General features: G+C 38.9%; 2 protein-coding genes across 6 annotated transcripts in view; one reads left to right on the forward strand and one right to left on the reverse strand.

Moving 5' to 3' along the window:
- Nucleotides 1-13077: 13077 nt before the first annotated feature.
- On the forward strand, nt 13078-14826 carry KLHL34 (kelch like family member 34). The gene has a single exon (XM_032226220.1). It carries the CDS (start codon nt 13078-13080, stop codon nt 14824-14826), a length of 1749 nt encoding a protein of 582 aa, XP_032082111.1.
- A 4726-nt stretch (nt 14827-19552) lies between these two features.
- Nucleotides 19553-27627, reverse strand: part of CNKSR2 (connector enhancer of kinase suppressor of Ras 2) — a 296044-nt gene continuing 287969 nt past the window's right edge. For all 5 annotated transcript variants that reach the window (XM_032226612.1, XM_032226611.1, XM_032226610.1 and 2 more), the window contains 2 exons: nt 20125-20321; nt 19553-19768 (listed from right to left, as the gene is read on the reverse strand). In XM_032226612.1, the coding sequence (XP_032082503.1) occupies nt 19553-19768; nt 20125-20321 (413 nt within the window). The remainder of the gene's footprint in view (nt 19769-20124; nt 20322-27627) is intronic.

Raw genomic sequence — 27627 nt, forward strand, 5'->3', positions numbered from 1 at the left:
CTGATGATTTTCTGACCAGTGTTGAAATCTGCTACAAGTAAGGCTGAGATATTGTGGGGGGGTGATTTGCAATTAGTGGTTACCATCGTGAAGAACAAGGAGGGAGGGGGGCTTAGGAAGTTAATACTTTGCTGCTTACCAAAGTACAGGAGAAAAAAAGACAGCATCTAGTAGATTTCAATGTGGAAGGCGAATTTCTTTGTTTTGCCAGCTGTTTGCTCTGTCTGATTGGTTCTGATGGTAGTAAGCAAGAAATTATTACCAAGGCCAGGGAACTTCACAGCAAACTGGGTATTTCCACAGGAAACAGGATTGACTTTTCTCAGGTACACATCTTTGAAAAACATTTACAGGTCACTATAAAGATCTTGTTTTACATGCAGGACGGGTGGCGTTTTTTGTTACAGGTCACCCGCAGCAAGAAAAAATAGTATTTATATTATTGCACGACAGGCATTACTATGGTGTTAAAATATCAAGGGCTTTCTGGGCGATCGCTATTTTTGTAAATTCTGCCACACGGCTTATCACCACAAATTTAGTCACGGGTGCCAATATATTTGCAGAGCGTGCCTAAAGCAAGAGTGTCAGCAGGTTGAGGTGGAGATGGGGCTGTGCTGTAGGTGCAAAGCACCTTGTCGGTCTAAGGAATGTGCTGAAAGACATGCACAACTCGCTAAGGAGGGGAAAGTTGAGTGTAAGACTAAAGAATATTGTGAAACGTGTGGTCTTTATGTCTTACCCCCCACAAAAAGTGCAAGGAAGTCAAATGTGGGCAGTGCTCTGAGAAGGGTAGAAAGCTTGGAAGGTCATTTATGCTTTCTAAAATCGTTGGACCGACCACGAATTGGCGAAAGATATATTATTTATGAGTTTGAATGCTGCCAAGAAACAGGTACCCACATACCTAATTATCATGTGCAGAGGATATGCTGAAAGATGAGGACGATAAAGATGTTGTGAGGTGGGATTGTTATGGTGTTAGATGCTTGGAACAGTTTATAAAGAAATTTATAAATCATAAGTTTAAAGGTTGTACTTTTATTGCACACAACTCCAAAGGTTATGATGGATACCTTGTACTGAGGCAGCTGATCCGAGAAAGGTTAGGGTTCAACTTATACGGTGTATTACCCTTCCAGACTATAAGATTCGGTTTATTGATAGCCTCTCATTTTTACCACTTAAATTATCCAAATTACCCAAAGCTATGGGGTTCAAGGCTGCAAAGGATATTTCCCTCACTTGTTCAATACAATGGCCAATCAAGACTACGTGGGGCCACTCCCTGAAACCAAGTATTACAGCCCAGAAACTATGATGCCCGGGGGAGAGAGAAGAATTCCTGAAATGGCACACTGCTAATAGAGGTACTGTGTTTAACTAAAGAAGGCTCTGGCTTACTATTGCAGACAGGATGTAGATATATTAAGAGAGGCCGTATTCGATTTAGGGATCAAGTGATGAAAATGACTGAGCGTGAGTACCGCAGTGGGGTCGGTTGGATACTGTTGAGGAGATTCAATGCATTGACCCCTTCCAATATATCACATTGGCATCTGTCTGCATGGCACAGTACCTGTTCATGTATTTGAAAAGCAATACCATTTCTTTAGATCCTTTGGACAATTATCACAATACACAGAAAAGGTATCGGCTCCAGCGATTCAATGGTTGTTGTATATAGAGCACACTGAGAAGCTCAATATTCAACATGCTCTGAAGGGTGGTGAAAAGAAAGTGGGCAAATATTTTTTGGATGGTTTCGCGGTCATAAATGGAACCCCCACAGCTTTGAATTTCACGGGTTTTTTTCATGGGTGCCCTGTCTGCTACTCTGAAAAAGACTTCAACAAATTACTTGATTCAACATATGGTAGCCTGCACAGCCGTACTAGGATTAAAGAAGAATACCTCAGGTCACAGGGTTATGCTGTGCGCTGCATCTGGGAACATGAGTGGCGAGCCATGGTGGAGGAGGATACCTCTTTGAAGCAGTTTCTAGTTGAGAATAAGCTCCCAGCTCCTTTGAATCCTCGAGATGCTTTTTTTGGTGGTAGAACAAATGCTACATGCCTGTACTACAAACCAAAACCTGGTGAACAAATCTTATACTACGATTTCACCAGTTTGTACCCTTTTGTGAATAAGACCAAGGAGTATCCAATTGGGCACCCTCAAATCATCTATCAAAACTTTGGGACATAAGCAATATTTTGGGCTAGTCAAAGTCAAAGTGTACCCGCCAAGGAATCTCTATTTCCCAGTCCTACCTCACAAATCAGGGGGCAAATTAATGTTTAGTTTGTGCGCAACCTGCACAGAAAAACTGCAAACCTCCCCCTGTAAACACAGTGATGAGGAAAGAGCTCTGACCGGTACATGGTGTACTGTTGAATTGAATGTAGCCTTAGAAAAAGGTTACAGAATTGTTGAAATCTATGAGATCTGGCATTTTGAAAAACTTCAAATGAGCTATTTTCAGGATATATGAACATGCATCTCAGACAGAAACAGGAGGCCAGTGGTACCCTGAATGGTGCAAAACAGATCAGGATAAAGAGCAATATATTCAGGATTACGAAAAGATGGAAGGGGTCCATTTACGACGTGACCACATTGAAGTAATCCTGCCAAAAGACAGATTGCCAAACTCTTTTTAAATTCATTGTGGGGCAAGTTTGGGCAGAGCACCAATCACCTGACCACATCAGTGGTGACAAACCCTGAGGAATTATTCAATATCTTTTTGTGCCCTATTATGATGTTTCTTCATGTGAGTTGTGGATACAGAGACAGCTGTCGTGACGTGGAAAACTGCCAAGAACCAACCCACCAAGTCCTCATGCACTAATGTATTCATTGCCAGCTTTACGACCGCTTATGCACGGCTAGAATTATACAGACTACTGGAGGGGCTGGGCGATAGGTGTCTGTACCATGACACCGATTCAGTCATCTTTGTAAGTAGAGAGGGGGCGTGGACACCCCCTTTGGGTGATTATTTAGGACAACTGACAAGCGAAATTCCACCCAACACTACGATAACAGAGTTTGTTGCGGCCGGCCCCAAACATATGCTTATGCTTATCCACGGTGAAGCAGTGGTAAAAGTGAAGGGTATCACGCTAAATTGTGGTAATAGCAGTAAAGTTAACTTTGACAGTTTGAAAGATTTGGTAGATGATTATTGTCTGCCTGATGCAAAGAGAAAAAAGGAGATCAGTGTAGAACAGTTGGGAATTGTCAGGGTTAAGAAACAGTGGACCTTAGAAACGAGGGTCCTCCGAAAAACTTTAAAAGTTGTGTATAATAAAAGGTTATTAAATAGTGGGGATTACTGTACACTGCCTTATGGTTATTAAGGGGAATGGAAAACATTGCACAATTTGTACACCCTTTTTCCTGTATTATAAGTGGTCCGTCCAATTCTGGTAAATCTTTTTTTATCAAACAAATGTTAGACCATGGTGATGGGGTATTGTCTCAAACTCCTCAAAATATTGTATGGTTTATAGCTGTTGGCAACCTCTGTACAAAGAACTGCTTAATAAATTCCCTTATATTAAGTTTGTGGAAGGTCTTCCATCTTCTTTTGAAGATGATGTTTTGTTTCCGCCAAATCAAGTAACTCTAGCTGTGATAGATGATCTCATGGCATCTGTCGGTGACAGCGACCAAATAGAGAAGGCTTTTACACAGTACGTTCATCACAGAAACCTGAGCATTATTCTCATACTACAAAACCTGTTTTTTCAAGGTAAGAAAATGAGGACAATAGCTCTGAATTCCAAATATTTGGTTTTATTCAGAAGCCCCCGTGATCAAATGCAAATTGTCACACTGGCCAGGCAGATGTATCCCACTAACACAAAGTATTTTTTTAGAAGTATTCCAAGATGCCACTCACAAACCATACGGGTACCTGTTAGTAGATTTGTCAGCCAGCACTCCAGAATCCTATAGGCTAAGAACGGGGCTCTTCCCCCCTGATTGGCCTACTGTTTACACGATGAAAAAAAAGAGTAAAAAGTTGTAACCCAGTTATCTTAGCACTAGTTCATTTAAGATGTCAGAAGAGGTTACGTAGAAATTGGGGGGCTTTTAAAATCTTAGTAAAGTCGGACCAAGACAGAGAAAAGCCATTTTATGCAATGCTAATAATGACCTGGTGGGGTCAATAGCAGAAATAGCACTGAACACCCTAAAAGGAAATCTTCCTCTGAAACCTTCACAATTCCGGTCTCTAAAGAGTAAGAAGGGTATCATTAAAAGCTGAGCGATAGAAAGGTTTCACTCAAAAAGAAGAAACAGATCATACTTCAGTCGGGCGGCTTTATAGGTCCTTGCTAGGGGCTGCTATTCCTCTGTTGACTAGCCTGTTAGCAGGGTAAACCATGGACCATGCAGAGAAAATGTATCTGGTGTCGCGTCATCAGATGGAGCAGCTACAGGGCAGGACTGCCTACTATGGGTACTACAGCCACTAACCGTTTGGATGATGAGATGCGCAACATACTTCAGAGGCATGATTTGAGTGAGGATGACAAGATTAAGCTCTACAATTCTGTACTGCAGAGGTATCTAAGACTGACCAGGCAAAATGAGTCTGAAAAGGACAAACTGAATCTCATTTATCCACTGGGGGAGCCTCAACCACCTCCAACATTACCAGAGCAGCCACCACAAACAACTCCACAGACCACCGCTATGGATGATATCCTAAGCGGTGTGAGCACTCGTTATAGGAAAAATGCAGAACTTTTGCTGAACAAAATGAAACAGCACCAGGACGTCTCAACCTGGGATGAACGGGGTACCTTTTTATACAAAGGTGTACCTATTCCGGTACTAATATTTTAGACTTGGTGAAAGGCGCCTCGCAACACGAGCCCCTACGGAGAAGCGGAAACCTAAAGGATGGGATGATTTTATGAATGCTATGGCCGAAGTGAATGTTCCAACTTCTGTGTTGGGTTCTACTGCCATTAAAGAGCAAATAGAAAAGTTGAAAGATACTCTGGCTGTTAAGGATGAAACTGCTGCTAGTCCCGACTCTGTTATGACAGCCCCTTTTGGGGCTCAGAAGACTATGTTTACAGGAACACCCTCTAGCCTTGGACAATAAAACCTAGAAGCCAGCTCAGGTTGGTGACTGGCTCAATTTTTAAAATGAATAAAAACACAGTGATCATTAAACATTTAAGTCTTTTTCTTTATTTTACAGTAAGGCATGCATGCCTGTATGCACTGGTGACGGTTACAGGGTCCAAGCCCCTCCCCACCTTTATAGTTTTTTACAAACAGCTTTACCATTTGATCATTTTTAGTATCTACATTGGAGTACATCTTTAAAATATTTTCATAGGTACTCCTTTAGTACGGTTCAGCAGAAAAAATGCACAGTGTTGTCCGCAGGTCACAGCACTGGGTGTTGCAATTGGCGTTGGTGAAATGTTGTACTTCTCAGCTTGCTGCTCCAAAAACATCACTATGGTGTCAGGAAAGTCATGGCTATCCGGAGGTCTCCATAAGAATCAAAAAATTCACCATATCCTGGAGATGGAAAGTAGAGGGCCAGCCAGTGCTCCCCAGGAAGAGTGTGAGGATGGGTATTTATGATTAATCCAAAAGGTCTTTTGGTGATCTGTCTCTGTGGTAACAGGTCACAAGGGTAGACCCCTAGAAAGGCCTTATTTCCGGAGAGCAAGTGGAGGAGCTGCTGTGTGTCCATACTCACATATAATCAAAAAGTACATTCTGTGTGTGACTTATTTCAATAAGGTTTTCAAAGATTGCATAGAGTATCATATTAACAGTGTTGGGGAGGGGCTGTGCAAATCTAATTTCGGCTCTGAGGTTGCCGTTCCTGATCAATGAATAGTGCTCAGAGCAGCCCTGATCAGGACTCAAGTCAAAACAATACAAAGTATACCCTCAGTTAAACTCTTCCCGGCTGATTAACAACGGTCTGTCTTTCATGCCTTTGCCTGTTGCTTGCACCATCTGCATGTACTCTCTCACAAAAAGACCATGCTCATAATCGGGCTGAAGAGGCTTTGCGGGGATCTGTTCACCATCACAATGCAGGGCGCAGAAATTGACATTGCAGTGTTGAAAATTGAATGGATTTCTTTCATAATCCCCACTAAAAGCGGCATTGTCCACAAACCCAATCACTAATTGTTTAGGCAGTTGACCCAGAAATAGATTTTCCTGATTACACACAAGACTACCTGCGGGAATGCTGTAAACCTTCATCCCCACTCGATCAATGGGGTATTTGGCATTGGCGGTTAGCAAAGCTTCTGCATGGCCAAGGCGCACTCCCGGGGATATTTTCACACGTTTTACAAAGAGAGAAGCTGCCAGGAGTTGCACTTTGTAATTCTCACTTTGTAATTCTCCCATCCTTCATCACCCAAAATTCATTTCTGCTTCTTGTGAGTTTGACTTTCACATCTATGCCATTAATTAGCAGTCTGTCTTGAAAAAACAGATCGCTATGCAGAGGCCCAAGCAGGTCCCATTTTCGACTACCGCTCGTGTGTCTCGCTCTCGCTTTGAAACCGGAGTTCCCAGCCGCTGTCAGTAGAGTACTCTCCATGAGATCTGAGTCATCTTTGTAAAATCCACCAGAAGTAAATTGGGTGCCCAATGCATCACCACCAAAGTTGAGAATCAGTTCAATTATGGCCCTATACGAATAGCAATGATGGCTCTGGGTAATGAGTGATCTCCCAAGGTAACATCCAGCTGGTTAAACAGAGATGCTATGGGGTAGTTGACCAGGGCCACCCTTGCCCCGTCATCAATATCCGACCCGTCCGCTTTACAATCTTGCAACTCACATACAGGAGGTATTGTTTAAATCCGTGTAATGCTCACCATGCCCCGTGATGAAAAATTCCAGGGGTCCGTTGGGCGTCAGCGCTGATAAAGGGGGGATCTCGATATAGGTACTGTTTTCAATACTGGTCTGTGTAGGCGCCAGTTGAAAAGATCCAGTTCGGATTTGACACATTCCTCTGAAGCAGAATGAATAAATGACATAATGTATTAGAATATGTCTTCCTTGTCACAGGGTTCCTCTTCTGCACACGTCTCCTCTTGGTATGACGGGGCTTTTTCACAAGCCTTCTCTTTTTAAACGGAATAGGCGGGCCCAACGCGTAATTCTTCCTGGCTATGGCCAGACCTGATCCATCCTGCCGTTCTCAACAACACGCGATACAAGATGTCCCGCAACATCTCTGGCGATGTTTTTGGCAGCAGATTTCACATGCGGTTTTATGATTTCTAATCCTCGCCTCAAAAAAGGCATTGCTTTTCGAAAAAGTCCACGGAACAACCCTCCTAAACCGGTCCTGTACATAATGGGGGCTCCTCGGAAGCCCGGAAGGCCGCCCCCAGCTTGTGCCCTGTAGTAAGCCACATAGTCTTGAGGTCTCCCGTGCTCCTTGTTTACAACCATCCTTCACTTTTCCGAGGCCTAAAATGAAGCTTGACAATCACCTTCCCGTGATAAAAATGCACGTTTTTGTCCTGGTCGGTTTTGATTTCTATAGTAACGGTATCGATGTGATGTTTGCTGACCGGCACATAATGTGGACGGTCATAGGTCACAGTTATGAAATCATTGTCTTGCCCCTGCACAGGTACACAGCGTAGTAACGGCACATAGAAGTCACCTACTATCTGGAGCTCTACAATATCTGTGTAAACATATAAGGTATTGAATCCAGGGAACATACCTAACAGATGTCCAAGTTCACCGCTAACTAGAATGGTATGAGGTTCATCTCCTTTAAGATTAATTTTCCGACCCACTGAATCATAATGTAGGGTTGTCTTAGGTCCATCCTTGGCATTTGATATAAGTTTATTCATATTTTCTAACAGATGTCGGATGCTATTATAGTACCCGCTTCTCAAAGAAAAATGCCATTTCTTTCTCTCATTAGTAATTTCAAAATATCCAGGAGATGTTAATGTATGCCAGCTATGTGGATATTGTATCTCTGCTAGACCTACTTCCCACGGCCCTGAAAGATCCAACGATCTCACTAATTGAATAGTAAAATTAGAATTTTTGTTTTGGGGAAAAATTGCTGCTGATGCATTGCTGGGGAGGGTGATGTAAAAATCTGACATTTCAAAGATGTTGTACTTCAGTAGCCTTAACCCAACTGTTGAACTTCTCTGGCCAGCCATTCCATTTGACTAGAAACTCTCTGTGTCTCCCCCGCCCTCTTTTTTGGATAATTTTCTCTATTCTGTATATACGCTGTTGGTCAGCTGGAACTTTTTGGAGCTCCTCAAAGTAAAAAGCCCCCTCTACCGGGTCCCCCGCGTAATCATTTAATCTATACACCACTCTTTCCCCGCTTGTCCCCAGTTCTTTGACAATGAATATCTCATCCGTATAGGTTTGCTGATACCCCTTTTCAAATTTACCCTTCAGTCTAGATACCCTGACATGATCCCCCACCTTAAGACATTTTTCCTTTCTTTTACTTTTTAAAGTTACCCCATAAAGTCTCAGCCACACATCCCTTTCGTTAGACAAATTTACGGTTTTAGGAGCAGTCCCAATGCTACGATGGTAAGTGCTATTGTACCCCTGAAGAATGTCTGCCAAAATGTCCACATACCGATGGGTGTTTCTAGCTGTGAAATATCTCCAGAGTTTGTTTTTTAGGGTTCTATTAAACCTCTCTATAACTGCTGCTTTAGTTTCACTATGTGTAACAAAATGATGAATGCCATAACGTGCTAAAAGTTTCTTCAGCGCCGTATTCAAGAACTCTTTACCTGCATCTGTCTGTATTTTTCGGGGTGCACGTCCTGTTTTAAAGATATTCTGGAAGGCGGATGTAACTTCCCTCCCTGATTTATCAGATAAAGGGGAGGCCCAGGCATATTTAGATAACACATCAATAACTGCTAAGATGTATTTTTTTCCATGGTTTTCTTTAGAAATTTTGGAGACGTCTACAAGGTCGGCCTGCCATTGATGATCTAAGCCGGACACCACTGTTTTATTTCTAGGAAAATTAATTCTTGCAGGCTTATGGAGCGTGTAAGCATCTTGCCCTGACAGCCACGTCTTGACTTGCTTCATGGTCAGGTTTTTATCATGTTTTCTAGCTTCCTGGAAAAGGGTATTTACTCCTCCATAACTCCCTACACATCCTGGAGTATAATAAATATGGCTTAGAACTTTTTCATGCTTCATTATATTGAAAGAACACTGACAAATGGGGCAAGCATTGACATTAACACAATCTTTTATTGGCTATACAGAGTTCAGAGGATTATGTCCCCTCCATCAGAAAAATATCCCTCATCATCACTATCAGAAGCAGAATATAGAGGTGCATAACATGCTATTTTACAATTCGTTGAGTCTGTATTCCACAATTCATGTCCGCAGTCACAAGCAAAACAGTCTTTACACAGATTGCAACTTTTTAACTCACTGTTTAGATAGCATGGTCTCTGGGATAGCTCAGAACCCCAGTTATAGTCTATATCATAAAAATCTGCAGAAGCTTTATGACCGCTGCAAATAGTACTGGAATATAAAATCGGTGTGTCTTGAAGAGTTTGCTGTCTAGGAGTTATTATTTTGGAGTCTGCAAAATATAAATCGCATCTTGTTAGTGAGTTATCCACTCCAGTGTCATTTACAACGTCATAAATAAAAAAACATTTACTTACCATTGCAGGGCGATAATGAAGCATCATTCGCTGTTTCACATACTGTCCGGTAAGTACTCTGCACATCATCGTTAAAATTACAACACTCCATGCTGCAGCCGTGCAAAACAGGTCTGAATAAAAAACTTTCTTTATCATTCCCCTTGCAACAGGGTTTGTTGCATTCTGGTGGCAGGGGTCTTGTGTCAGAGCATTCGATGCTGGCTTTTGCTGTTGTTTTAAAAACATCTTTGGAATCAGAGGTTGCCATCTTCAAGAGACTGCTGAAATTAAGGCAAACTAACCAGCTCTTCTAATGACAAGTGCGCCTCGCGCATGCGCGGAATAACAGGGGAGGGGTGGGGTGGGGCAGGTAAGACGTGTCTGGGCCTGCCCCACACATGTCTCTTACGCATGCCTGGAATCACAGAGGAGTGGGGTGGGTGGGCGAGTAAGGCCTGTCAGGGCTTATCCCTGGCATGAATGAACAGGCTTATCCACTGCATGCAACCTGGCGGGGTTGCCTATTGTGAACATTTTAATTCCTGTTAATATTCCTTGTCTTTTCCTGTTGGCGGGCTTCAACCTACCTAGAAGTAAATACCTTTTAGAGAAAAAATGGTTAAATGCAGACCCATGTCCCAACAAAAATTAAAACCAACATTGCCTAGAAATAAATTCTTTCTAGGATAAAAAGTGGGTTTAAATGCAGCCCATACCTTTTAGAGAAAATGGTTAAATGCAGACCCCCATGTCTCAACAAAAATTAAAACCAACATTGCTTAGAAATAAATTCCTTCTAAGGAAAAAAGTGGGTTTAAATGCAGCCCTTAGGAGATTGATTACAAATAAAAAACATTTTTTTTTTAATTTCACAACCCCACTCCCCCCACCCTTGAATGTCCATAGAATTAATCTAGGGTTAAACTAATCATGTACACAGAGTCTTGGCATCTTTCTTGATGGGGTAAGTTTCAAATGTCCATAGAATTAATTTAGGGTTAAACTAATCATGTACACAGAGAGAATGAATCTAGGGTTAAACTAATCATATACACAGCGTCTTGGCATCTTTCTTGATGGAGTAAGTTTCAACCCTATCTGATGGGGTTAGGCCATTACACATATCCAGCTAGGGCTGCTTAGGCCATTACAGATATTCAGCTAGGGTTATGATCTTGTGAAATCTTGCACCACGTGGGTCAATTATGCACACCCCAGCCGGGGAGGAGGGGTATCCACGTCACATCCGGAGGGTGGGGGCTGTGCACGTCACTTCCGCTTAGGGGGCATGATCTGGTGACGTAATCAGCACGTGGGTTTGTTTACTTTGATGACGTCACTGATCAAAAGTACTGATAATTTTCATTAAAAAAAGGTATGAACTATATCTACTATTGAAGAATGCAAAAAAGGGGGAGAGTTGGCTATATTGATACATGATGAACCAGTTAAAAATATTACTCATCCTTATGATTGGAAATTGGACTCTCTTGGGAAACTTGAATGGTTTGTACAATCAGCTGCATTACTTCATAATCTAAATATATGATATATGTAATAATCAATCATCTTGACATTTTTCCACTGTGTTATCAAAAGTTGAGACTTACCAGTAATACAAGAGTAGAGTTCTTTTCAGAACTTTGTGCCTGCAAAGAATTATGCCTCAGAACTGTGTGAGCGTTCCTATTTCTAGACTAGCATTTATTACTCAGAATAAATAATTGCGAAAGCAAATTAACTCATCTGATCCAAGGATTCTCAGATTCAACAAATAATCTCAATGTGGATGTACAGGTGCTGTGGTTTTTTTTTTTGAGGGGTTGGATTTTTTAAGCCCTGGACAGCAACAGCGATAGCACTTCACTTATATACCTCTTACCCAGTGGTGGGATCCTTAACAACCGTTTCGGTGATTCTTGTGTGCGCATGCACAGTTTTACCAAAACTTACTTTCCACATTACTTCTTGGGGAGTAACACAGCTGAGGTATGGCAATCCACTCTGCTGCACTAATTAGCTGAGAGGATATAGGTAAATAAAGCATAAGGGCGGGCAGACCAACCTGATCGTTGGAATGAAGCGATTTGCTCTCAGCTGATCATCAGAGCTATCAGTTCGCTCGAACAGGCTGAATCCCACCCCTCATCCCTCTCTAAGAGGTTTACAAAGTCAGCATAGTGTCCTCAACAATCTGATTCCTCATAATACTGACCTTGAAAGATGGAATGCTGAGTCAACCTTGAGCTACTCATAATCAAACTCCTGGAGTGAGCAGTGAGTTAGCCTGCATTCTAACCACTGTGCCACCACAAATATTTAGAAAAGCCACTAATCTCTAGTTCTTTATATGTCATCTGGTTACTTTTGCTTTTCCATTTATATTCTTACTGTGAGAGAAGTTCAAATTCAGTCCATTAGTAATCTCTTGGAACTCAACTATAAACACTTTAGTTGGGAGGATACAGTTTTAGGTATAATTTTGTCATTCCTCCAAAGAACTATATTGCTCTTATGATTTGCATCCAAGTCACTCATTGTCAGATGCTTTGAACTGCACCCCTTGCTAAATGACTGCTTTATCCTCCTTCATTTGCACACATTCTCCCTCCCACCCGAATGTTCTCAGTTCAGCACTTGAACAGTTATGATAACAGGTAGTGTTTGCAGTCTATTCTGGTCACTGTGAGTTATGGTGATATCATATAAGCCAAAGGGCTCTAGTATTACAAATTAAATCTCTTAGTAATTCTAGTATTTTGTTATTTTCTATTCCCAGGTTAAAGGTTTACATGTTCACAAAGTGTTCCTGCTCTTATCAATAGGTGCTGATTTGATTTTCAATAGAGACTTCCTTCAAGCAAGATCACCATACTTGGCTTGTTGCCTCATGGGGATAAGAGCTAAAATTGTCTAAGACTGAAATACAGAGCTCAGGCAAAAGCCACAGCAAAACGTAACCCTTTCTACTTTCAGATGCTTCTTGATGCACCAGCAAGCCCAGAACTTCTATGTACCGTAATCATCTTGAGAGAGGTATTTGAGCTGATGAGAAGCTTCACTAAGTGCCATCTAAGTCTCAAATTGATCATCTGAGACTGACCTAATAAGAGCTCTTATTTTGTGGACCAACTCTCTTTTAACAGGAAATGGAGGTGAGAGAAATACATGTCGAAGGATGATACTAGAATCAGCTTTATGAAATGAATGCATGAAATAATAACAGATGCTAAATTAAGAGGAATGTAAAATTAGTATGTGAACTGTCTGTCATCAGGGGAAGATGACTTTTTTCCAAACCTGAACTTTGCACATTTGCCCCCTTTTTTCATCATTGGCAAAAAGAGCTTTGGGAGCATTTTGTGCTGCATAATGACTTATTTCTTGTCTTATTGCAAAAAACACTGTAGCGCTGTATTGTCTGAATACCAAACTCTCCGAAAGGAAGGCTTGCTCTGTGACATTCTGTTAAAAGTAAAAGAAAATGAATTTCCTGCACACAAGTCTTTGTTAGTCTGTTCCAGTGATTACTTCAAGGCCATGTTCAAGAGTTATACCAAAGAATCAAAGTCTGCTGTTGTTCATCTGCAAGTCGTCTCGGCTACTGGGTTGCAACATGTTCTGGATTTCATTTATACATCCTGGCTGCCTTTGTCTTTTACCACTTTGGAAGATACCTTAGAAGCTGCCACTTACTTACAAGTACCCGAGGCAATCTGTTTATGCAGCCAATACTTGGGTAACAATCTCAATCTGGAGAACTGCTGTTTTTCAGCCAATATTGCAACAAAATTTTATCTTCCAGATGCTCTATCTGCAGCCGAAAAATATCTTATTATTAATCTCTGGAAACTACTAAACCTGGATTTTGCAGGTCTGCTGGAACTGAATTTCCGGTCTTTGAAGGCAGTAGTAGAATCTCCTGATATACTTATGGTGAGAGAATCTAATTTGTTAGATCTATTATTAAAGTGGCTAGCATATGATAAATTGAGGCTCATCCACACTACTAATCTTTTGGAACATGTAAGATATAGTCTCATTCCTATGGAAGATCTGAGAAATATCTACACTCAGTCAGAAGTGCCTTTAACGACTCCTGTAAAATGTTTAATTAGAAAAGCAATAAACTATCATTCACTTATTTATAAACAACCTATCTTGCAGGATAAATATAGCACTTTGAGAAACCAGAAGATATGGATTATCCTGCTTGGAGGTATGATTGCACACGAAGGGCTTGTCAAAGAAGTGATGGCTTTTGATGTTTACAATCACAAGTGGCAAAATTTAACAGAGTTACCAGATAGGATACAAAATCATTGTGTATGTACTATTGGAAACTTTCTATATGTGCTTGGTGGAGAAATGGAAGATATGCAAAGTGATCATATCTTGAAAGTTACAAATAAAGTCCATCGCTATGACCCAAGATTTAATAAATGGATACAAATTACTGGGATGCTGGAAAAAAGGTGTCAATTTTCTTGCTGTATCTTAGAGAATGCAATCATTGCAATTGGTGGACAAAGTGAAGATAAAAAATTGCATTCATCTGTTGAAATCTATGATATTAGTAAAGACAGGTGGACAAAACTTCATGATTTGCCATGCAAAGTACATGGCCACGCTGGTACTGTTTGTAAGAATACTATTTATATATCAGGGGGCAAATACATGGGTCAAAGTAACACAAGTAATGATATGTATGCTTTGAGTAATCTTGAAGGGGAATGGAGAAAACAAGCCCCAATGAGCATAGCTCGTTTTGGGCATCAGATGGCTACAATCCGAGATTCAATTTTTACATTTTTAGGTTTTTATGAACCATTCTCTGAGATTGAAAAATATGACCCTGACCAGAATCAATGGACCCATTTAAGGCCATTGGTATACGATCGATATAGTTATGGTTTAGCAGTAGTGGAGGAAACAGCCATCCTTATTGGAGGGAAGAAATGGCAAGACTCTCAGGAAATTCCAACTCAGGATGTTGTAGGTTATGATATTGATAATGACTGTTGGGAAGTAATCTGCAAAACTCCTTTGCCTTGGTATGGATTGCAGTGTGGAGTGCTAGAACTTTCTGAATTAGTAGAAGGTAAAGACATGCAACAGTAAGAGACAAATATTGATATCACACCTCATTGAACTAGGAAAACAAGGATTATGGAAGGATACAACATGCATTATTAGTGATTAAACAATTATTTTATATACATATATTTAAATTATGCAATCTGTATCAGACGTGGCAAACATGCAGCCCACGGGCTGTGTCTAGCCTGTAATAGGCCAGGGAGTTGGCCTGCAGGGCCATCCTGAAGACAGATAGGGACAAATGCTGCCGTTGGACTGGCCATACCCCCCCCCCCTAGCCCCTCAAGGGCAAACAAACTCCTGATAGGGACATTAATGTTTTATGAAAAAAGATGTATACTTCTAATTTTGCTATTTTGTGTGGTCCACATTGTTAAACAATACTGGTTAATTCATAGGAATATCAAACAGAGTTCTTTCCTCATCTTTATTTAATCAGAAATGAACAAATAATTAAATATGATTGTCAGAGCTGTTGTGATATTAGAGATTCTTAATTGTTTTCTTATTCTATTTAAATGTATAATTATTCTTTTCCTAATTTGCCAACTGTTGTTACTACAATCTAGTTTTATCCAAGTGTCTACATAACATCAACATGTTTTCAAGCCTATATAATTCATTATTTACATGCATGAATAGGCTGATCATCTCAGGAAAATGCCACTTTTCAGCATTATTGAAATGCTAGGTAGAATTACTTTGTAAAATGTAATTATAAACATCATATGAAAAAACAAGTGAATTTTTTCACTCGCAAATATTCAGTTGTGCCCTCCACTGGTTTCCATTTGGTAAAATTTATGGAGCAGGAAAAAGCCACAAGTACTAATAATCGTAAAAATGTTGATTGTTAAGCAAGGTATTGTACTAAATATATATACAGTTAGTGTCTGGAGGTATAGCTCTTGTATAGCTACCATATGTTACGTGTCCTATTGGATCATGCTGCTGGGAAAACATTTGTTACATACACATTAATAAAAATTGCCCTTGTATATATTGTATATGATTCACTTTTAACTGCAAAGGGCATAAACAGTCACCTCCTCTGTTACTGCTGGAATAGGATAGTATGTTTTACATTTCTCTGTATGCCAGTGTGAAATCTGAGAATAAATGAAATTTATAATTATATTCATTTCAAAACCTGATGTATTAAAGGAAATCTATTTTAATCTGAGTTCACTTAATAAAATGTGCAGCAATGTAGCTTTTGTTAAAGCAAAAGAGCCTTATTTCAAGTAAATCAAATCATATAAAATTTAGTTGAATTTTGTCCTTGAAAGTCATAAACCTGTCTTTGCTAAGGTACTATGTAGGCAGAATAAATGCTGTATAGCAACAGGCTGTCATATACACAGAATCTTTTGGCATTCACTTGCTTTCTATGAGCAGCAAAGTAGCAATTTCTCAAGACAGTCAAATTCCTATGCTATCTCATGTTACTCAACTTTAAAGCTTTCTTATGCACTGCATTATCTCCCATTTTCCTATATGAAGGGCATTTGAAATGTTAGCCTACATCTATAGCTGTCTGAAGATGTGGCTGGTCACATTTTTCCAGATTATGCAAATGTGCTGAAAAGCCATTCATTTTCAGTATCTCAACAGACTTATCAAGAACCTAAGTACAGATTCTTACAATAAGAGTAATTGGTATAAACAAGTATTCACATGGAGCTTTCAAGATACTTCCCAAACAAATGTATTTTCTGTATCAAAGAAACATAGAACTGAAGATATAGAATTATGTCCACTACTTTCTCTATTATACTCAGTCATTCGTAATTGCATAATTGTAATAAATATTGTGATAAAAATGATTAATAAATATTGATCACAAACATCTTTATAATATATGTCTTGGCAAAAGCCTTCAGTGTACCACATACAATTAATACTAATAATAGCAATATCTGTTTTCTAACTTGATTCCTCATCTATGTGGAAGTTATGTAGCAATACATAAAAATTAGGCATTGAGACATTACAAGAAAAACCCAGCAAGAATTTAAAATAAACATTGGAAACATAATTAATTTGAAATCAAGCATTTTTATGTGAGAAATATACAAATTATAATAATTCATGCAGTCAATAACTGTTTATACAAACATATTCTTCTAAATGATATAAACAGGTTACTGGATCTGGATCTCAATACATGATTTTTCATTCTGAACTCAACTGAATAGATATGAACTTAAATGAGCTGAAAAAAGCCACTCTCCTGAACAATTGTGCAAAGTCTGCAAAACTTTTGCAGTCCAAAATGCCTTTGAAAAGAAACAAACAACACTGCTCTTTATTTAGGTCCCAAGATCAGAATGTAATAGTGCTTTTAATTTTTTTTTAAAAAAATACATTCACTGAGCTGAACAGGCAATAACTGGAAGCAAGTTGAGAAAAAAAGTACATTTTATTTTTTTCCTTTTAAAGGAAAGACTAACCTATGTCTTACAAGCTTGTATTTCAGTTCCTCACAATCAAGGGTAGGTTCCTATACAAGTTGGTACAGGTTTGCTGTGTGCAGGCTTCATTATGCCCTTCCTCTTTCTAAATGGACAGCTGTACTTGCTCTGTAAACATTTTTAATCTCACATGATAGAGATGATAGATAGATAGATAGATAGATAGATAGATAGATAGATAGATAGATAGATAGATAGATAGACAGACAGACAGACAGACAGACAGACAGACAGACAGACAGTTAGTCAGTCACAGATACACACACACACACACACAGACATTTTCCCTTAACAAAAAATCAAAACAACAGTTACAGGTTTATTATTATTCATTGGATAATTTAGTGCTATTCTTCTTCCACTTTCCTGTCTGTTGCATTTTTGGGTGCTCTCTAAATGCACTTATGAATCGCAGTCAGCTTTGTCTTAAAACAGAAAACAATACAGAAAGGTCTTGCCATTTTCCTCTTTATTCTGGAAGAAGATCAGTGTTTAAGCAATGATAGTGTGTGTATCCATATAAACAGAAAGATAAAACACACTGGAATTGACAGTGCTCTCTCCTTTCATTTCTGAACTCTAATTATAATTTCAGGACCAAATTTTCTCTTTGCTTTCTATCTTAAAAGTAATTGAATGTAATCCCAATTCTAGAGCAAAGGCAGGAATAATCATGGCAGAGAAATGGTTAAGAAAGGCGGGAAAGCAATTGAATACTATACATTAGTTCACACTCAAAAGGTATTTGCTACATCTATGCTGGAAATTCAAGGGAGAACTATAAATTAATATTTAGGGGAAAAAACAAAAACAAATTCATGACATCCTGAACAAATGGGCATAAAAAATTTAAAATTAAATGTAAAGAATCTCATGATGCTTCTATGCTATGGTGCCATATGGGGAATTGGCTGTGATGCTCTGTGGCACCATGGCACACAGTTTGGGAAGCACAGGAGTAAACAGTTAAAATCAGTAGCAATTGAGTTAGTAATAAGTTATGTTCCAGTGATTTTAGGTCCACATTAAGAGTTGACCAAAATTATCCTTCAGACACTTAGGAATAGAAAAAAGTTAGAATTGAAGAACAACTAGATAATATTTCACTATGAATGTTCAAAGTTTTTCAATCTCATATGCCATGTAATTTACTACAGATTGATCTACATTTAATTGTTCTAAAAAATTAACAATTTACAATGATTCCTGAGGATTTTTTAAAATCTAGAACATTGACTTTACTTATGTCTCTTGAAGCTGTTATGTTGAATTAAGTATAACTTTCCCCAAAACATGGACCGTCTAGTAGTTTAGCAAATAAAGGCCTTGTTAATAGTCAGTTTTTGAAGTTTTTTCAAAATTTAAAATATTGTTTCAGCTGTCATAATACTGAGGTTTTAACAAATAAATTAGTGAATGGGATAGAACAGAACAGAACAGAATAGAATAGAATAGCAGAGTTGGAAGGGACCTTGGAGGTCTTCTAATCCAACCTCCTGCCTAGGATACTTTGGTTGGTAAAGCAACATTTTTCAGTATAAAAATCACCCAAGGGGCAATGATAAAGGTCATAGTGCTCTGAAGTACTGTGTTAAAATCAAAACAAAGTGAGCCCTTTATCATTATTAATCTGTTATAGATTGTCTGCTAATAACCCCCCCCCAAACACTTTGAAAAAATATTATTTTTTAATATTCAAGCTTATGAAAGTACAGTTTTCTTATTCCCTGACCTTTTCCTTAAATGCAGTCATAATCACAGCATTATGCTTCTTCTGTAATTTATTAAAATAGCTAAAATATCCCACTAAATATAAATGTTTAATTGTCACACTGGCTAAAACAAAGGCTGCACTTTGAAAATGTAACTCATTACAACACTTATGTATTATTTAAAATATATAATCATTTTTTAAAAAAATGGTAGACAATGGACATGATCCAAAGAAGCAAGTTAATAAATTCTGTTCCATTTAAAAAGTAAACTGACTTTTCAGCAGTGAAGATTGTGTCAGTATCAACATCAAACAAAATGCTTATCATTCTATTCCATAAATGCACTCCTTTGGATCATAGCCAGCATTTGTAAACATAAACATAAACTGAGCATCAGCAGCATAAAATGCATATAAGTTTGTATTCCTACAATGACCATTAAATTGTACTTTACTCATGTCATAAACATTAAAATAGATATCCTACAACATGATATAAAAGCTACTCTTTTGAGTAAAAAGGGCTGAAAACAAAGAATTAAGATGTTTAAAATTATTGTTATACATGTGTTTCAATATAGGAATGGGTGTGTGCTAAAGAACCTAGAAACACATCAACGTCATCAGAATCATTTACTGGCTCTTGTGCTGCATTGTTCTGAGAACTATCGAGGAAGAGATCAAGGTACATTTGTTTCCAGTCTTGAAAATCTTTAGATGTCAAATCTGGATTATCTAGAACCTCATCTATCATAGCTACTTCTTCTTCTCTGGCCTTGAGGAAACAAAAAAGAAAAAATAAGAAAAAAAACCCACATATATTAGAATTCCTTAGAAACCTAATCCTATGGTCATAATAACTGAGGAATAATTGAGTTTGAAGGAAGGTTTTAATCATTACTTTATATTTAAGAATTTTCTAGTTCTATGTCTTATAAAATAAATGCATTACATTAACAATACATTTGTTTCATTTTTGGTCTTCTCACTTTAATTGGTGTGTATATTAAAGAAACAGAGAAAAGAACACAAAAACATTCTGTGGCTTCAGAAGTAAGTTACCAGTAATAATTGAAGAAGAACTTTTGTTGGCCATGCATTTACATTGGAAAATTTCTTTTTTCATCTTACCTTTAAAGTGCTTTTCAGAATTCGCAATTGGTGCAATTTTTCATTGATTATTGGGTCACAGCATCTTTTAATGAAAGATTTCTTGTATTCCATTTTGGTAGAAATTTGCCGATCTCCTAGAGGGGACAAACTAGCTAGTTCCAAAGATCGGTACAAATCTTGCAATGAATCTGCAGGTTTGTCTTCTAAAATTTCAGCTGCAAGACATGAAGAAAATAAACTCCATAGCTTTCAGATATTCATTTATATCACAGTTTTAATTATGCGAAGCATTTCTAGGTGAAATGCTATCTTAGCAATTCAAATGTATAAAACAATACTGCTTTGAAACCATTTCCTTCTGAGAAAAATAAATTATGCTTAGGTTTCATCATAAGATATTCATAATGAAGTGCAGAAATGTGTTTAGTATAGAAGAATGTTGTATGTAGTATGTTTAGTATTGTATTCAGCAAAAAGATGGTCACATGATTTTGTCAAATTGATGCTAAGATGCAAACTAATCCGTTCCATTAAAACCAATTATAATGGTTTGCCTGGATAGAGCTTGAAACATTGACTCCATTTTAGGATATCATGAAGGAAAAAAACATATCAACATCTTAAAAAGTTAGGAAACAATATTAAATTGTAATCCACACAGCGCTAAAGTGTATTCACTGGGCTCTTAGAGTTTAAGTCAACTTAGTTGAGTGTTCAGTATTAATGAGGGTACGTACAGTGCTATTCTATATGCTGAAAAAGAAGTGTTGCGTATTGGATTCTAAATGTTTGTTTTATAATTAGAACAACCACAGATAATAGAGACCAGAAAAATGGACTCTAAGGGATTTTCTTCAGTATTCTAGGCAAAATGTATATAAAGTCCATAAATATAAAATATTTCAAGACTTTATTTCTAACCTTGTACACTTCAAGACATCAGGAACAAAAAACAAAAACAAAAAACAATCCCTCTTACAATATTAAAAAAATGGCAACTGAACATTTATGTTTTGTTAATCTCATGAGATTGAAACTACACAAAAGTCCAGAATGCTGATACTCTAGACCAGGAATGTCAAACTCAAGAGTCGCGGGCCAGATGTGGCCTGCGGGGTGATTAAATCCGGCCAACGGGGCTAGCCTTGAAATATGAAAGGACTGGCTCGTGGAGTCTCTGCTGGCCATAACAGGCTGCGGGGCCCCTGCAGCCCGTTTTCAGCCTCTGCAGCCTTCTGCAGCACTCTGCTGGCCAAAAGTGGATACCTGTGTGGATACCTCTGTGCAGCACGTTTTTGGCTGGCAGAGTGCTGCTGGAAAACGAGGAGGCCAAAAACAGGCTGTGCAGAGGTCCCATGGGGCCTCCCCATGGCCCATTTTCAACCAGCAGAGTGATGTAGGAGGTGTCCATCCCATCCAGCCCTGCTGCCCTCCCACCAGCCTTTGGAGAACTACAATGCTGATCCGCCCCCTGAAATAATCCAGTTTGACACCTGTGCTCTAGTCATATTCCATCTCTCTTAAAAATCTATGGAGCGGTTTAGAGGTCATAATTAGTACCTTGAATCACACCCGGAAAACAATTGGCAACCAGTGCAGGCTGCCTAAGAGGGGTGTAACATGGGAGCACCTAGGTACCCCCATTAATTTTTTAATTTTTTTTAAAAAATATGGTAGATATATAATTTTTTGCTGATAAATAAATGGAGACTAGTATAGATCTAATTCAAGCTATTTAGCTCTCATCAGCTAGCCATACTTTTACTGGGATTTGAGCTTGGAATATTTTACATGTTAGGCAGTTGTAATCACCTCTAAGCCACAAGCTCTCCTCCCTTATCTATCTATCTATCTATCTATCTATCTATCTATCTATCTATCTATCTATCTATCTATCTATCTATCTATATCTATTATCTATCTATCTATCTATTATCTATCTATCTATCTATCTATCTATCTATCTATCTATCTATCTATCTATCTATCATCTATCTATCATCTATCTATCTATCTATGCTGGTCTTGTTGTATTTGGATCTTTTCCCGTGTAAGATTGAATCTTACGTGGGAAAAGACCTGAATACAACAAGACCAACATACCTACACCCATGAAAATCTACGAATATATTTGTGTGTGTGTGTGTGTCTACACACACACACACACATACACACTGTGTTTTCCCAAAAATACGACATGTCCTGATAATAAGGCCTGGCCTGATTTTTGGGGTGGGTGTAAATATACGCCATTTCCCCAAAATAAGCCCTAGTGAAAGGGTGGCGTGGCCAGCACAGGAGGAAGCCCTTCCCTTCCCTGGTCACCTCAGCGCTTCTTGGCTCCATAATCGGATAAGCTGAGCTGCTCGGGCTGCCATTCACAAAACAGCTGATTTGTGGGTGTTGCTCATGCTGTGGCCTCCCGCAATGCGGCTGCTTTTGCCATCGATTGCAGCCACAAAAGCAGCAGGAAACCAAGCGATGCACCCCATGCACCTCGCACCAGTCTTCCAAAGGATACTGTAGCAGCAGCTATCCACAATTTTTTCATCATTATTTCGTCCTGGTCCACATGGCCTAGTGAGCCACGTGGATGGGGACAAAATAAGGCTAAGGCTAAAAAAATTATGGATAGCTGCTGCTACAGTACCCTTCGGAAGGCAGGGTCGAATTTCCTGCTGCAGAAGTGGCTGTGCCCGAGGAGCACCTTTGGGAGAGAAGGCAAAAAGGAAGCAATCAGCTACATCTCACCTATTGCCCTCAGCCCCCCCTTCAGCTATCCAAGAGTCTCTCCCAGAACCAAGCTCTGGCAGAACTCTAGCAGAGAAGTGGTCCACAGGGTTTCAGTTGTGGCTGAGAGAAGCCAGGTTGGGGGGAATGTCTAGTGCCACCCCAGCGCTCTTCTTTCCTTGGAAAAGGAATCTTGGGAGGGGGAATCCCCAGGTAGGGTGAGTATGTTGGTACGTGTATAAAAACACAAAATGAGGGAGCCAATAGCCATGGATTAAGGAGCTTTGTGAAACGTCATGCCTACACACAAAGTTTGGCGAGGGAGGGGGAAGGGATACTTCCCTCTCTTGGCAGTGTTTTGCTTGAAAATATTTGAGAATCAGACCAGAGAGAAGGAGGAAGGAGCTCTGCAAGGAGACATTGCTGACGCTGCCACCTGCAGAGACACAAACAAAGAGCGAAGTTCATTGAAGACGCTCTCTCTCCAGCCCGCCCACAAGACTATCTGAAGGGGGGGGAGATTTCTTGCACATCGGCAACAGAGTCTTCTCACAGGGCTTCTCCGACATTCCAGTTGTATGGATTTCCATGCCTTTCTTTACAGGATGTTACTTCACACCTGGAACATCAGGAGAAGCCCTGTGAGGAGAAAAGGCCTGCAGATCATCCTTTCAAAGAGTAGTTTCACCAGGATGAAGAGGTGGCTGGAGGTAGCATTTGCATCGGTTTGTGCTTTTTTTAACCACTGAGCCAAGGTGGCGCAGTGGTTAAATGCAGCACTGCAGGCTACTGCTAGATCAGCAGTTCAGCGGTTCAAATCTCACCGGCTCAGGGTTGACTCAGCCTTCCATCCTTCCGAGGTGGGTAAAATGAGGACCCAGATTGTTGGGGGCAATATGCTGACTCTCTGTAAACCGCTTAGAGAGGGCTGAAAGCCCTATGAAGCGGTATATAAGTCTACTGCTATTGCTATTGCTATTTTTGCAAAGGGGACGACCTGGGAAGCGAGAGATTTAGGAAGTCTGGGCTGGTGTGGGGCGGTTTCTCCAGTGAAGCATCTGATTCATCGCCAGGGTTGAGTGTTTCACCCTTTGCTGCCTCTCTGCCCTGGCTTGGAAGCTGCAGAGGAAGCCTGCTATGCCTGGCAAGGGGGGGGTTGAGGAGATGGCAAGAGGAGCCTCATCTCGCTCCATGTCTCTCACTTCTCCCCCACTCCACCTGCCACCCCTCTTGCTAAAGAGATGGTGGGGAAGGGAAGCAGCCAGGATTCTGTTAGCATTGGGGCAGGGTGAGAGGTGTTAGGCTGCGAGATACGTGTCCTACCCGAGACTTGCAGCTCCGTTGTGTTCCTCATTGTTTTGTCCAGGGAAGTTGAACTTATGAGGTTTTTTTTACAAGGTGCTTTCCACTGCTGGATTGTCCCCCTCGTGAAGAAAGCCTAACCCGATGCAGGGCAGTGGCGGGACACATCAGGGCAGTGCTGGCCAGCCTCTCGGCCAGTGCAAAGAACAGGGAGGGGAGGTGACATGACATGCAGTTCCACGCTTGCCACCTCCTGCATCCCTAAAATAATAAGACTCCCCCGATAATAAGGCCAAGGCCATATTTTTTGGGGGGGAGGGGCAAAAGAAAATAAGACCTTGTCTTATTTTCAGGGAAACATGGCACATATTCACACACACAGAGAGAAATAGAAATGACCTGACTAACATGAACTGACTTCAAATGGAAATGAAAATGACAGAGATTCTTAGATAAGAGTGACAGTGGCGCAGTGGTTAGAGTGCAGCTACTTCTGCTGATCACTGGCTGCCAGCAGTTTGGCAAATCGAATCTCACCAGGCTCAAGGTTGACTCAACCTTCCATCCTTCTGATGTGGATAAAATGGGGACCCAGATTGTTGGGGGCAATATGCTGACTTGGTAAAACCGCTTAGAGAGGGCAGTAAAACACTGTGAAGCAGTATATAACTCTAAGTGCTAGTGCTATCACTATTTTTATAGATTATTTTCCAAACTTTAAATTCAATTCCTATGGGAGCAATGGGGAAAGGAAAAAAGAAAAATAATTCAAAAAGTAATAATAGAGAATAAAGTCATTTATTTATTAATTTTGACTATTATTTTAAATAATCAAAACTGTGCAATGGCATTATCTTTATTTTTAATTAACTTGAAAAGCTCTTATGCTAATATATCATTGCCTTGCTTTTAGTCCATGGATACATATTTTTATTACCAAGTAAACTTTCACCTGTCTTTCTCTATTAGAATGAATATTTCCTCAATCTATTTTTTATTAATTTTGTGACTTTTGGTTTTCTATTAAAGAATACTCTTTGTTCATTTTTTGAAAGGATAATATTCATGCTGTGTAGAAGCTTTCCATTTAAATCAGATTTTTTGCCAATATAGCATTCCATTCAATTTGTTATTATAATACAATGAAATATTGCAATACGGTGCTTATTGCTCTATTAACGTTTCATTTAAATAATCATGAATATGCCTAAACTTTCAACAGTATGTCACAAGGAAATTATGTGGCTGTAGATTTATGTTAGCATTAATCTACAAGACTTATTATATGTTACTATATAGGAAGCTACTATAAGAAGACTCATGACAAAATTGTCTAGCATTCTTGTATTTCTGCAAAACGCTTAGGGTATGAGGGTATTTTTAACTCATTACATTTGTCAAGCCTCAAAGTATTAGAGAAGCATCTATAAATAACAACTAATGCCTGTGGAGAAAGGTTTTAAGGATTTTTATTTCAGTAGATATTTTTAAGAAAGTCATACATGAGTACATAATTTCAACATCATGAATATTCTTCTAAATGTTCTAAAATATTGTTTCAATAGTAAACATGTCACTTTTTACAAGCACCTTATTCAAAAATAAACCTATACTAAATAGAATCATAGAAGTCTCTCTTGCTATATATCCACTGCAATTATTTCACCCCTCTGCCTGATTGAAAAAGTACGTAAATGTTGATTTAAGTATTAACAATACTTTAGCCTATAGTAAAACAGAACAAGAGGTATAGTCTTGTTTAAACAACTTGCTACCAGTCTCCAAACTTTTCCAAGTCTGGTTTTAATTTTCTTATTTTTTATTTCTTTATTTGATTTACAGTATCTGCCACCTCAGTTCACACTTAGTATAGTCAGTAAGCTATTTGCACAAAAATGTATTAAGCCAATCAATATTTCACAAAATACAAACCAGCAGGAAACCCATATGCTAATTTTTTTGTAATAAACTGACCAAACTATTATAGTGTATACTTCATGTGTTTTCTATATGAAAAAAAATTGATATAAAAATTAGTTATTAGTCAATTATCCTCAGAGGTGTGGTTGGACAGGCAGTTGGATACAGGAAAGAACTGTGTTTAGCCATTCAAATTTCATCTCCTAGGAAAATTAGGGGAAAATCATTTATAATTTTCCATTGTAAAACTTACAAAATAATAATATAAATACTATTCCTTCTATCATATTTACAAAGACTTTGAAATCACTGATAGGCTTAATGGATTCCATCTAAACTGTGTTAAAAATAAAACTTTTAACTAAAGTTGGCCTTTTTTTGCTCATAAACAAATTTGAAATAAGAAATATTCCATATTCTCAAATTAGGAATATAAATACTGTATATTGATTTGATATTAAATTGTAAATCCCTGGCTGCCTAATCCCTAGTATACAATCTTCAAAAATTACTTAGCTGAAGTTTCAAAGTAAATGACTTAAGACCAGATTTGAACAATGGTGTTTTTATCTGTTAAGTCACATTGCAATTTATACAACATAAGATATTGATCATGTCAGTACAGAGAAACAGCCAATTCTTACCTGAATGTCAAGAGGCAGCCATTAACAAAAAGTGCAGAGAATAATAATACAATTAAAATTTATATCAAATTAGCTGAAGACTAATATGTTTCTAAAGAATGTGCCCTTGACCTAGCACATTTGTCAAAGCACTTTAAATAACATAAATACAATTAAGGTCATGGATTAGATGAGGCAGTTGTATTAAAAAAAAATCACCTTATGACAAAAGGACTCAAATGTATATTATTTCAGTGATTCTTGTTACATTTTGATGGCAGATTAGAATAGAATTGACTAGGCCAAGTGTGATTAGACACACAAGGAATTTGTCTTTGGTGCATATGCTTTCAGTGTACATAAAAAGACAAGATACATTCATCAAGAATCATAAGGTATAGCACTTAATGATAGTCATAGGGTACAAATAGGCAATCAGGAAACAATCAATATCAATATAAATTGTAAGGTTCCAAGCAACAAAGTTACAGTCCTGCAGTCATAAGTGGGAGGAGATGGGTAATAGGAATGATGAGAAGACTAATAGTAATAGTAATGCAGCCTTAGTCAATAGTTTGACAGTGGTGAGTGAATTATTTGTTTAGCAGAGTGCTGGTGTTTGGGAAAAACTGTTCTTGTGTCTAGTTGTCTTGGTGTGCAGTGCTCTATAGCGTCATTTTGGTATAGGAGTTGAAACAATTTATATCCCGGATGCGAGTGGTTTGTAAATATTTTCATGGCCCTCTTTTTTACTATAGATCCTCAATGGAAGGCAGGTTGGCAGTGATTGTTTTTTCTGCAGTTTTGATTATCCTCTGAAGTCTGTGTCTGTCCTGTTGGGTTGCAGATGACAGACTCAATAATTCCTTTGTAGAATTGTATCAGCAGCTCCTTGGGCAGTTTGAGCTTCCTGAGTTGGCACAGAAAGAACATTCTTTGTTGTGCT

Source organism: Thamnophis elegans, chromosome 11 (assembly GCF_009769535.1).
Source record: "Thamnophis elegans isolate rThaEle1 chromosome 11, rThaEle1.pri, whole genome shotgun sequence".
In the NCBI taxonomy this organism is placed as follows: domain Eukaryota; kingdom Metazoa; phylum Chordata; class Lepidosauria; order Squamata; family Colubridae; genus Thamnophis; species Thamnophis elegans.

Coding starts and splice junctions, on each gene's coding strand:
- KLHL34 (XM_032226220.1), top strand. CDS start 13,078: ATGACTTATTTCTTGTCTTATTGCAAAAAACACTGTAGCGCTGTATTG.